Raw genomic sequence first — 12,608 nt, 5'->3', positions numbered from 1 at the left:
GCATAATAGAGCGTACGCTACGTGATACGGCGTACACGCATCCAACTATGCGTGCCGTAAAGATCTGCCATTACTTTGAAATTTTAGTCATGCTAACTGATCAGCCTACCCTGAATATTCACAGGTTAGGTTTTCTGCCCTGTTGTCTTTTTCTGTTTATTTTCTTTCTGTTTCTTTCACATCGTCATACTTTTGGAGTATGCAAACTGTGATAATTTTCCGCAGGTGTTTATTATGCTGCTAAATTTTATCGATCTCAGTCATCACTGGACTGCCAGCACCTAGACGAGCCATTGTTCAGGGGAGGAAAATGCAGGGAGGATTGGCGTCTCCTGTTGTGATCCGTGGTTAGGTTGCGCCCGTTTGAATCTTTTTCTGAATCATACCACTGTCTTCCTCCCTACAGGCAGATTAATGATCGCCGAGCAATCTTGATATCGTTGTGCCGTACTCCCATGGACCCCTTTGCACAGCAGCGCGGTAATTCTGAGCCAACGAATACTTATCTGATCTTGACGACGACACCAGGCATTCCATTCGAGCAGGCCATGACAGGCAGTCAGGGTGGTGTTATTTTTGTTGAACCGTCAGCCGTCATCCCTCCAGGCCCACCATCACCGCAGACGTCCAGCGGTACGACGGTGACGCCTGGCTCATCCAGTCCGCCGTTGCCTCCCATTCCCCGCGCTCGGCTGGCCACATGGACCTTCTCGCCCGATTCGGGCTACTCCGACCAGCTGGCCTCCCCAACCGGTCCCGACAGCCCTAATCCAGTCTTCGGTGCAGCCTACAAGCGCAAATTCAATAGCACTGAAAATCTGAATCTCAAGGCTTCCACTGGTAAGCCAACCCGCCAGTATACGCTTCCGGATATTGACAGCGAAGGTAAAACTGAAATAATTCCTGGACCGGCCTTGTCACTTGTGTATCGTTTGTCACGGTTTGTTTTTACGCTTTACGCTTAGTATTGCTGAAGTAAGCTTGATTTGCCTTTATTTAAGATATGATTTAATAGCTCCTGCTTCCTTATGTTTTGTGGTGAATATTCTCCGTATTTTCACTGTGCAGAGTGGTTCTTATTGCCAAATTTCAGAAAAGTGATTCATAGACAAGCTGAATTCTGGCATGCTATAAATAACGTTAATGTGGTTTTAGATATGGGATACACGGAGTCTGAAATTCTTACGCCAGCCAGGTATGTAAGCGAAGACTGTCAAAGGCGAAAAAACGTAACAGTGTAACAGTAGAGTTTACGATATTCGCTCTGTTTCGGAAATAGAATTGTGTGTTAACGCAGAAAGTCTGCGAGATACGCAATACTGCCTTGCTGCGTAATACACTTTTCGTTATTGTTAATCATAAATTTACTGTTTTGCGGTTTTTTCTGCGGTAAAATTATGCGATTGCGTTAGTTTCCTTTACTTGAAAAACAGATTCATAGTTTTAGAGCTTTTTAGTCTAAAGGAAATGTTACTGCCGTTACCTCGGATTTTTTTGCGGTTTTGAAATGCTATCATGTAGTGGTATAGTGATAAGATTTATTTATTGCTGAACAGTAGAATAAAAAAATTAAGACTGTAAATGCTGTTCTTCTGAAATGCAACGCTGATAAGATAAAAACATTTTCAAGCTATTGAACTGGTCGCGTAATCTGAGTCTGGATTTTAAAAGATTATTTACCGATTTTGTCATTTTGAAGTTGCTTGAGATGGCAGTTCTTTGAATTACGCTAACTGCGCAAGCCAATAAAATTTTAAATGGGCAGGTTTTTGGAGCTTCCGGCATCACTGCATGTGCTAGTTGCAGCATTATCTTGCACGTGCTGTGTGTCCGGACGCGCTCAGCAGTTTATCATTGACATTATAATACGACTATGAGTCTCGGTTTCTAAAATAGGTTTCCCGAGAAACTACGATTACCGGTGTAAAGGTTCGCGTGATCACGTGAAGAGATCGAGTAATTTGTATTAATTATTGCATTTTGTCTTGATCGTCGAACTTTGCTTGGCGAGTGAAGCTTTGTTGTTGGAAGATCATAAGTGAAAAATTCGTGCAGTATGGATATGTGATCATTGAACTTTGAGCATGACAATACATACAACCGAATTTTAGTAACGAAGAAAAAGGCATGGGTCAAAATTACGAAGTAATTTGATAGAAACAAGCGAATATAATATTTTATTATCGCTGCTGTTGTGTTAACGTGTAATTTTGTGCTAACTCGAGATGGTACATAATATCATCCAAGTTTGACATTTTTGTACTTTTAGGCTCGCTAGCTTGTTTACGCCTACCGCTAAGAAATGGCCACAATTTCCCTCTCGCCTAGGCCAGACGGAAATTGCTATCGTTCGGCAACCAGAAGCCCAACATCGACCACGATATGAAACAGAGGGCAGTCGTGGTAGGATAAAGGATCGTACCGGAACAGCCTCACCGGCAGTGCAGGTATTTTTCGGCAATTTTATTAACGTTTTTTTACGTTCTTCTGGTGTAGTGCAAACCGCAGTATTTCTGGGCGATTTCGCAGATATGGCTGCAGTAATTTGTGGTAAGGTTCTTTTTTTATAGTTGAAAGGATTTAACGGAAATTCTGCAATTCTGCACGTTTTCATTGGAGAGGAAAGGGATCCCGTTGCGCCCCATCCACTTTACAAAGTCTGTAAGGTGAACAATAAACATTCAGCGCCAGCGATCATACGGAAACTGGATAACAGAACAACTGTTCTGGAAATGGCATTCAGTGCCAAAGATAACTGGACTTTATCGTAAGCTGCGGCGGTATTGCAACTTGATGATTTTGAAACTGCCTGCACCGATGATCTGTAGTGAACAGTGCCTTGCGGTTCTTAATTCTTTGTTTCCTCATTTTAGTGTGGATTGCGTTAGCATAATGAAGATGCGAAATGCTGACTTTGAGGAAATGACAACCGATCCCGAAGATCTTAAGAAGACCAAACGAAAAGCCGGAAGCCCTAAAATTCGTCTGATTTTTCGAGCCATATGCGCGAATAAAAATGGTCAAGTGCAAGTGTTACAAGTGGCTTCGTCACCGATCTCATGCTGTAAGAAATCCTGTGTAATTTTTGTTTCGATAATTTATCAGTATTTTGCAACTGCATCGGTTGTCAGATAATTTTTTGGCAGTTTTTGATTTACCGTACAATAAATGCTGTTGTCTGGGTCAGGAATTTTTAGTAAATTTGCCTGATCTCATGCATGCTGGAATTAACATTTCTAGGTGCTACGCCAGGGTTACCAGAAATAACCTTCGTTTCTCATAAAACGTGTCCCGTGGTGGGAGGCGTGGATGTGGTCGTTATTGGCAAGAACTTCATCAAGAACGATACCAAACTGATTGTTATGGAAAAGAATAATGGTATGGTATCTGCAGTCTCAGTATCTTACGGGTTAGCATTCTATCAGTAATGCACTAATGCCTATCTTATCGACAGATGACGACGTTGTATGGCAAAGTGAGGCATTGCTAAGAAAAGATAAATTCAATCCGGTACATCTTGTGGCATCCATTCCGCCCTACAGAGACCTTGCTATTTCCAAGCCGGTCGATGTGTGCTTGGTGGTGAAAAATGGGGATGGTAAACAAAGCGAACCGCACAAACTGCAGTATACGCCAGGTGAGTAAAAAACTCTGCGGCGAAGTTGAAAATAAATCGTGTTTTTAAATTTTTTGCTCGTGGTGAGTTATGGCGCAAATTGGCGAACATCGTTATAAATTGATAGGGAGAACGAGACCACCGACCGTGGCTTGACTAGACTGCATTTGTAAACGAGGGAAAATTTTGGAACTGTTAAAACAGTACCGCTACTAAACTGCTACCATTAAGATGATGCTACTCCTTTGCTTAACAGGCAAAGGTGAATTCAATTGAAAAATCATGACCTGAGTGTAAGAGAAAGTAATGTCACTTTTGTTTCCGGCAGTCTAGTGCGAATTGCTGCTAATGGAGACACCTTTATTTTTTTGCTTCTGCCCGCAGTATTAACTGATGTGAATTTACTGGAAAACTGAACGCCGAATAGCAGTGCCTTGAGCAGAATTCATTTACTAGAAATTTTTATGTGGATTCAATTGTACCTCAGGCAGAATACGAAAGCGATTCGCACTGGTTGCATAGTCCAAAAGAAAAAACTGCAGGTTTTTCTAGAATTCCTAGGTGAAAATCTGTAGAAGTCGAACTTGTGATTTGATTTGCAGTGCTCTATATGGTATACCTTAGGAGAAACTGAATTTCGAACTTCGCTGATCTAGGAAGTTAATCGAGCTTCTTACTGGACGGAAAATGTATCGAATAAACAATAATTATGGTCTTTTCGGCACTTTCATTTGCAATTTTTTGCAGCAAAATAATTTTCTTCAAATTTAACAATCCAGTGAAGTAATCTTTATGGTCTTCGATTCAAAATAATAAAATAATCTAGCTGCATAGGCCTGCTCATTTGCATAGGGTTGATATTACTATATCTGACAATTTACTGTACTTGTATATGGAAAATTGGACAAGATACCGCTGCTGGTTCTCGCACTTACGGATTAGTAATTAAATTTTTACTGGCCATTATTTTTTAGTAAATTTCGAATTTTTTTCAGACGATAATTTATTGCGAGAACCGACACCACCTCCTCCACCCAGTGTGCTTCCCTCAACCTCTGCTGTGATTCCCAAGAGTGTGGTTCTATCGTCGCCCTCGTCTACTCAATCTGCTCAAATTTTTCAACCTTCAGTGTCAACCGTCAGCAGCCCGACGACGGGCATGACCAGTAACTGTGTGCACTATTGCTTGCAACTTCCTGGATCTCTCCAGCCGTTAATCATAACTATTCCCCACGCGGAAGGTGCAACTATGCATCCACCCATTGTATCAGCGGTCGAGCAACCGCCTTTTGCCAGTCATTCGGGCATGGAGCAGCGCCATTACGCCCTCCAAGACGATACCCCAGCCGATTACGATACACCTACCATCAATTTGGTGGACTACCTGCAGTCGTCCCAAGCGGAATCTCTTAGTGATTACCCGTCGACATCGGCGGACGCGGAGCTGTATGAGCGGCCAGAGAGGACAGAGACCGCGCAAACAGCCGAGGATTCCGAGCAGGCGGTGTTTGATGAATTGCTGAGGGAGATTTTGGGACCGGATCAGCCGTCCAACACACAGGCGCTTGATGCTTTGCTGCCAAATGGTAAAAAAATACTCATCATGCAGAATTTACAGGCGCATTCTGCGAGTGGAAAATGATTATGATGACCTTGAAATCAGATTATTAGACAAGAATAGTGAATACAGTCCGCTTTTCATTATTATGTCAATATTTAGGTAAATTGTAATCTGGAGTTAATTCAACAGTTGCCTAATTTTAATTACATCGCGTCTTCATTAGTTTGCTGTTTTGCAGTTGCTGCTTGGTCGACTAACAATGAGTCCGAGCGTGACGAAACCATGGACACAAGTGATTACAGTCCCTGGAATTAGTGAATGATCCTTCTGTCCCTTGACTCTCTATCTCTCTGTTTCAGATATATATTTTTGTTGTTTTTTGTGTGTTATTTTGTCCGTGGCCTGTTATGAAGAACATTTGTTTTTTGAGTTTTTCTCGTATGTGGTGAGGGTTTTCTGGTCAATCTGGGTACTGTTAATGGTACTACAGATGGCTTTGATAAACCGGCGCTTTCATAGTTCAATTAGAAACGTACGTTGCATATGCATATTAATTTTTCGAATCTTGGGTGGGATTTGATTGTTTATTGTTGTCTCCTCTCTCTGATTGCATTTCTTGACTGTGCACGGTGGATGTGCTGGATTGACTGCACTAAGCATACGGGATGATACTAGTAGCACAACTGCAAAATTTATAAAGAAAAAGATAATATTATTAATTTTATCCTTGTGGAATTTTGTAGCTGTGAAAAAAAAATTATTTCTAAACGTAGTCTGAAACCTAATTTATCTAATGCGTTGATGGTTTGATCCTATAATGATATGTATTTTCTTAACGACCCGTAATGGAGGATGTCTGTCAAGGAACACGATCTGCAACATAATATAACAGTCCCACAGCCTTGGGATAGAACAAACCAAAAACTAAAACTGCTAACGACATCGGAGTCGGTATATGCATTTTGTAAGGCATATGCATGCATATCTATAAGTATATACCTTACTAATCCGAAGCTGGTTCCCAGATGCCAGTGTCGTCATTTAAGTGCAATCTTAAGGGCACCTTTGAAAATGATTACTTAATCGAACTAAGGATGCATAAAAAATAATTTAAGCCTTAATGTATAAATAATTTTAAATTCTAAGGTTAAAATCTTACGACCCCATTCAGCACCGGCATTATGTAATATTCCATGATTGTGGAGGACGAGTGCTATGTACGTAGTGCGTACTAAACTACTGTATGTTTTATTTGGTTGTGTTGCTTTGATACAGTTTCGTTTAATTCGGTGAAATTATTGAAAGGGTGTTTTTCGAAAATGAAACGGAAGATTTGTTTAGTTTTGCTAGTACAGTCTCACGCGTTATTGTTTCGATGAACTGACTGTCAGTAAAAGGTTCGGATTTTGCGGATATTGTGCGCCACACTCCAAACATTAAAATATTTCTAAACTCCACAGAACCTTAACTGTGATTTTAAAGGCAACTCGTAGCACCTGGCCGTGAATTAAAAAAGGCTGTTATCTATGAGATAAGCTTACAGAAATAAAAATACCATATTATGCCAAAGGTCACTAGACTCACTAACACCAGTGTCATGTATAGTTATACTCGTATTATCATGTACTTTCCCCGCTAATACTACCGGAGTACGTAGGTGCCTAGGTGGTTTCCCCTGTTTTGCCAGTTTTGGGGAAAGTTCTGAAACACTTTTCATTGGCTTCTTGACGAGTTTAAACTTTCCACAACGACACGAACTGCGCCGATAACATCCAGAGTTATGTATTAATTAATCATCCTTTCACTGTCAGTGTTCCGTTCAAAATTAATTGTTCGCTATTACGAATTTTATTAGGTAAGACCGTAAGACCAACAACCAGTACAAGTCATCGTACTGCAAATAATCGAGACGCCTCCCGAGAGAAGAAACAATAATCGAAAAGTAACAAAATCATAGTCGGAAGCTGTGTAACCGTAGAAAAACCTCATTACGTAAGAAACCATCACCGAATGTAACAAAAAAGCAAAATAATCAAGTCTAAACAGGAAAACAGCACCAATCAAAAAATCACCGAAACACCTACGAAATCTGTACAAACCACATCCACGTTAAAGTAATATAACTGTTCTGTGGCCTATATCAGTGAATCAGCCTGAGCATCCTTCCGTCATGAGACCCGGTGCAACAAAAAATCAGAAAAAACAATCCGTAAACTGTAAAACCCCCAACAACATCCATCATTTTTTGGCACTCCCGTTCATGACCGTTTCCAGCCGGCTCTTCCCACCGATACTACTCCCCGACTGCTTGCCCACACTGCTGCCGGTTCCAACATAATCATCCCAGGACTTGAGATCCGAATCGATCTTATAAAAATGCAGCAGCTCATACAGGTCCTCGCGCCGGCATTTCGGCAGCTCGAGATGCTCATCCTGCGTGTGTCGGTGCATGTCGGCTTCGTCGCAGGTCTGCCATGTGCACACCACACACTGGAAGTACGGAATACCCAGTGTGTCCGCATGGGCCTTGAACGCCCGCATACACGTGAAGGCCCGATGGCAGTGGTAGCACTGGAACGGACATAATCCCAGATGTTCCCGGATGTGATCTTTCATCACCGACAGATCCGAAGAACCGTAATTGTGGCACTGGAGGCACTGATACATTCCGGAATGCGTATCCACACTGCTCTGCCGGGACGTCTTGGGCTGGATCATCTTGGTCAGCATCTCACTCTGGTAGATATGATCCTGGCTGGGACGGGCGGAGGGGATAGGGACAGCCGGCGGCATGTTGAAATTATCGGCGGCGGATTCCTTCTTCACTTTCGTGCCGCTAGGATGGCCATTCATACGCGGAAGACTGATCTTTAGCGGTTGGATGTCTAAAAGGTTCAACTGGGATGTCATTGGAGCCTGGGTGGGAAGAACGGTGTCCCCCCGGCGACGCTTACTTGACAGCGAATAATCCAGAGACCGAGAAGGAACTACACAAAACACAGGGAGTTTATTACACATCTGCGGAGCACAGGAAAATTATCCGTAAGTTTAACTGCAGTATTTCCCAGAGTTTTGTAATACCTTCAATCTCAGGTGACCGCGCTACAAACAAGAAAAGTCTATGTACTGGAACCCCTACAGCACTAACCACATTACGCATCGATTCACTCTACAATCCGAATTTTTGAAATTCGGGCCGTAAAAATACTTCTTTACTGAAATTTCAAAGTTTAAAAACTATGTCTCCTGGTGGCGACAAAATGTCGCAACGGCACAACCAATTGAACTTTCAAAAAACGAAATCCATCCTACCGCTTTTAGTCGGCACTGTGGATTTCCGCTTGGAACCCGACATGTGATAGGGATGGTCATAGGGGATGTGGAACTGCTGAACCGATTTCCGAGCAGCCACTGGACGAAGACTACGATCACTTCCCATCATGTGCGGCTCATCGCCGTCCTTTTTCAACGAACTCGTGATGCCGTCCTGAATGGAATTCGGTCCTGGGGAAGGCTCATGGCCAGTCTCGCTGTCGGCCATCATCATGTCATCCTCCAGCAGACGAAACTCGTGCTCCATATTCGACATCTGTAGACGCGATGGAATCTGTGGGCTTTTACCCTAAAAACAAGAAATAAACCTGCAAACGTATGCAACACCTGCAAACAGTACATGACCGAAAATTAAGATCCGGACAATTCAGAATACACCAACTACCTCTACACATAATTCAACTTTACAAACTAATTTCCAAGAAATTTAACCAATATATGAGAATAACATCAGCTGATAAGTTACCAATTTTGAAATGCTCAAGAGTTGAAGTTCAGTATTTCTTACCACGGAAGAGCTTTGGGATAACAATTCGGAGATCGGTGCAGCCGTGTCGGGTGCATTTTGGAACACAGCTTCGTACGTTGTGCGGCTGAGACCCCACTCAATCAATTCCCGCCAAAATTCATCCTTCAAATCACCGTTCTCTTTATTGGCCGTAGACAGCAGACTCACAATATCGCTGACGGCTTCCAGAAAGAAGGTCGGGACGGGGATCGATTCGGTGGGCGGGTCTTCATAGCAATTTGACTCTTGCATGGTGCAGCGATTATAAAAGGCCAGCGTCAACAACTCAAACAAGTACTCCGTGTGCTCAATAACTGCCACTTTCATCATTCACAGATCTTCAACATTTCCAGGGACGAAGCATAAGCGTATCCAACAGTCACGCTATTAAGCGTACAGTCGGCATTGAGCCTGATGAGCATCATGCAGGGTTTATTTGGAACGAGTTAACAACGGTCTGTGAGTCCGGTTTGTCGGTGGTGGCCCATTCCCACATGAATTTAGAGAAGGGATACGGCAGCGTGAACATGGGCGTCTGCAGGGCAATTCCGCGCGCCGTCAGAAATCCGGAGATGAAATACAGGAAACGACCATGGGGATCGATGCGCTTAGAAGCCGACGACTCCGCCCCACTGCTGGTCTCCATGCCCATCATCTGCGACAGATTGTGGATCAGCTCGGGCGTCGTGGCGTCCCACACCATGCGTGACAGGTTCGGGCAGGCCACGGTGTCGCCGCTAAGTCGAACGTGTGCGTACAAATCCTCATCACTGGCAAATTCTGGGCTACCGCATGCCCATGGGCAGGGAATCTGCAAGCAACTCCATCGTATACACAAGTGCTTGCACGATTATAGCACGGAAACCTGACTACCTTCATATGGTTCATAATTTAATCAAGCAATCTGAGGTTATTAATATTTAAAAACGGTCAAAAAGAAAAAGACCAGATCACGAAACAAAATAATTGTTTTGTACGCTTTGCGGCCTTTGCAGTTGCCGGCATTTGACAACTGACAAGTGAAAACCACCAGAGTTATTTGAAACTGCCCGCCCTGTGGTGGCGACTGCAACAGCGACAGCTGCGGAACTTCGCTTCCCCATCCCAGTGTTTATTTCCCTTTTAGTCGCATTTGTCGAAGGCTCTTTCTAAGGCTTATAATTTTGCTACTATAATTTTCTTAAAATTTATGATTATTTATCATTGGACTATCGCTGAAGGGTCCGACAAATATAGGATCCTTTTGCCATAATCAACAACGAGCTTTAAACAGATTTTCCAAAAACCTGAGAGGTACCGTATAACCGTACGCACCATGCTGTAGTTCATTTACAAACTATCAACATCATAATATGACTAAAATCTAAAGTTTAAAGTCTCAACCTAATTATAAAAGAGGTTTCCGTTTATTTTATTTGTGTGTCTCTCCGTATTGGTATGGTGAAGAGAGTCTGAGTACCAGGTGCAGGTAACCAGTGTTCGTTTAGCAAAACCTGCAGTAGTTAAGATTTAGTGATTACAGTACTTACTGAGAACCCGAGTATCGGATTAGGCACTTATGTTTTTCAGGATACTCGGGGTAACTAGCAACCACTTTTTACCAGCTTTCCTTCACGCTGAAACAGTATCCTTTTAGTGCTTCGCAGACATTTGGGACGGCTTGTAGCGCCCTCTGTGTGCGGTACACACATGTGGTCACGTGACACGTGAGGGTTCCCATCGTGCATTCTTTAGGCCGAGTTCCCTTTGTAACCCCTTCTGGACTAGTGCATAACTGAGTAGGGGTTCCAAAAAAGTGTTCCTTACCTTGTGATGGCCGTCCAGCTGGTCGCCATGGCTCCCATAGGAGTTGTGGCTGGTTTCACCGTTGACGTCCTTCTCCGAGGACCCCGTTAATTCCTGATCGCACATGGCCAGACCAGCAGCATGTAGCAGCGATTGGCTGTCCATGGTATGAAAAACACCAAAACCGAAACTCCCAAAATGTCTATCAGGAAGTGCACAGGCAGTAGGAGGTCAAAATGGCGTTTTAAGAGGGTCGGAGAACGATCGAAAATTCTGTGTGAGGCTCCAAGCTCGGGACTAATTCTGTACAGTGCATTCATACACACACACACACGCATCACAGCCACCGAGCCGAACTTGGCGCATGCATATCGCCGCACAATGCATTGGCCATGCCGTCGAGATGTGCAGCCACTGGGAGGCCTGCCTGCGCCCTGGCTGTCTGTGCTGCGTCGACAGCGTTAATCGCGGCCAATGCGCCTGTAGCCATGACACTGCCGAGCACACTTTCGGCTTCGCATACCGTGTGCGTGTGGTGCGGTGTGTGTGCCTGTATTAGTGCACACACATTCTAGGCTTGACCCGACCATTTCTGGCATTTCAGTACCGCCTCCCCGACAGGCACCACTACCAGCATCCATCGACCGCGCCCATCCCATTCCCCTATGGCGTCCTCAAACTCTGCATGGGGATTAGGATGCTCTGATCGCATGATTATAACGAGTGGCGGTGTTCAGCGTTTTACCCTGCCGCCAGTGCAGTGTCGCCTCACCCATTAGCCGTATTCGATCTCCACGGTCTGCGTGGAGCATATATGCATGCGGGTCAAATATTCTAAACCGTCACCGGTAGGCAATACGGATCTGGATTAAATGCTGAAGCAGCATTTTCATAATTATGCTTTAGCCGCGCGAGAATCGCAGAAAGTTATTACGGAACGTCTTAGATTTCATTGTAAATTGCCACTTTTCCCGCTTTTAAAAGAACACAATTCCGTCACGCAATACAGTGCGAGTACACTGTGTGCCTTTGCATATGAGTGCTGTACAAGTTACGCTCATTGTCAAATTAATCACTAGCTTCAGCATCCGACCCAAAAAAGTTCAGAGACCTACATTGAGGCTTTATATTAAAAATGTCATATCGATAAGATTTACTGAAAAATATTTTTGTGTGTAGAATTAATTGAAAGGCTAACTAGGTATAATCTCACGGCATTTAGATCCATGCATCATTGCATGGATAATTTTTCCCTTCCCAGGACTTCAGATTACTGTATGCCATTTGATTCATTTTGGGTGGCGAATACAACTTGTAAAAAACGTCGGTTAATTATTCTCCTGAAAGAATTGCGGCTTTTTCATACCATTTTATCTGTAGCTAATTTTTAAGTACGCTAATTTTTTAATTTTCTTGGACAACTTTAATGTTTTGGAAACATTTAGGCACCAATAAGAATGATTATCATGCTTTTGAAATATGCACGGCTTTGGCAGTTGACCACAGGCTTTGATCAGATGATTTGTTTGAGCGATGCGAATCGTTAAAATACGAGTATACGAGTTTCAATTTCGTAGATACACTGATCCCCGAGGGTGGCCGCCATCAAACCACGACACCGATATTAGACGGCGTCGGTATGTTTTAGCCTGCCTTTAGGACTGCGACGAATTATGCCCTCGCCGCTCACTGTAGAAATGTTTGCTATGATTTATGCGTACATGATTTGATTATTTTTAATAAATATGTCCCGATATATTTATAGACGTTTAAAATTATGGCATTTCTGGTTTTTTTATAGTAGG

The 12,608-nt window shown here is 43.3% G+C and overlaps 3 protein-coding genes across 5 annotated transcripts; 1 reads left to right on the top strand and 2 right to left on the bottom strand.

Moving 5' to 3' along the window:
• The first annotated feature begins 104 nt into the window (after positions 1-104).
• On the top strand, positions 105-5,892 carry LOC129588519 (nuclear factor of activated T-cells 5-like). 3 transcript variants are annotated; one of them, XM_055482765.1, is made up of 10 exons: positions 105-347; positions 407-885; positions 1,156-1,195; positions 2,270-2,447; positions 2,571-2,767; positions 2,874-3,064; positions 3,241-3,378; positions 3,455-3,637; positions 4,612-5,202; positions 5,416-5,892. In XM_055482765.1, the coding sequence occupies exons 2-10, from the start codon at positions 456-458 to the stop codon at positions 5,490-5,492; spliced, it is 2,025 nt and encodes a 674-aa protein (XP_055338740.1). In that variant the 5' UTR covers positions 105-347; positions 407-455; the 3' UTR covers positions 5,493-5,892. The 3 variants fall into 3 exon arrangements, with proteins under 3 accessions (XP_055338740.1, XP_055338741.1, XP_055338739.1); XM_055482766.1 differs by having other exon boundaries at positions 105-840; XM_055482764.1 differs by having other exon boundaries at positions 105-885.
• Positions 5,893-7,006: 1,114 nt separating this feature from the next.
• Positions 7,007-9,345, bottom strand: LOC129588484 (uncharacterized). Its single transcript, XM_055482690.1, has 5 exons — positions 9,019-9,345; positions 8,490-8,799; positions 8,259-8,279; positions 8,132-8,164; positions 7,007-8,062 (listed from the first exon to the last, which is right to left on the bottom strand). The coding sequence occupies exons 1-5, from the start codon at positions 9,343-9,345 to the stop codon at positions 7,416-7,418; spliced, it is 1,338 nt and encodes a 445-aa protein (XP_055338665.1). The 3' UTR covers positions 7,007-7,415.
• Positions 9,346-9,439: 94 nt separating this feature from the next.
• Positions 9,440-11,319, bottom strand: LOC129588482 (uncharacterized). Its single transcript, XM_055482689.1, has 2 exons — positions 10,825-11,319; positions 9,440-9,829 (listed from the first exon to the last, which is right to left on the bottom strand). Exons 1-2 carry the CDS (start codon positions 10,966-10,968, stop codon positions 9,440-9,442), a joined length of 534 nt encoding a protein of 177 aa, XP_055338664.1. The 5' UTR covers positions 10,969-11,319.
• Between the last annotated feature and the right edge of the window lie 1,289 nt (positions 11,320-12,608).

The sequence above is a fragment of the Paramacrobiotus metropolitanus genome, unplaced genomic scaffold, assembly GCF_019649055.1.
Source record: "Paramacrobiotus metropolitanus isolate TYO unplaced genomic scaffold, Prichtersi_v1.0 Parri_scaffold0000030, whole genome shotgun sequence".
Lineage (NCBI taxonomy): Eukaryota > Metazoa > Tardigrada > Eutardigrada > Parachela > Macrobiotidae > Paramacrobiotus > Paramacrobiotus metropolitanus.
The sequence above is the reverse complement of the archived record's forward strand: the minus strand, read 5'-3'. Positions and strand labels throughout refer to the sequence as shown.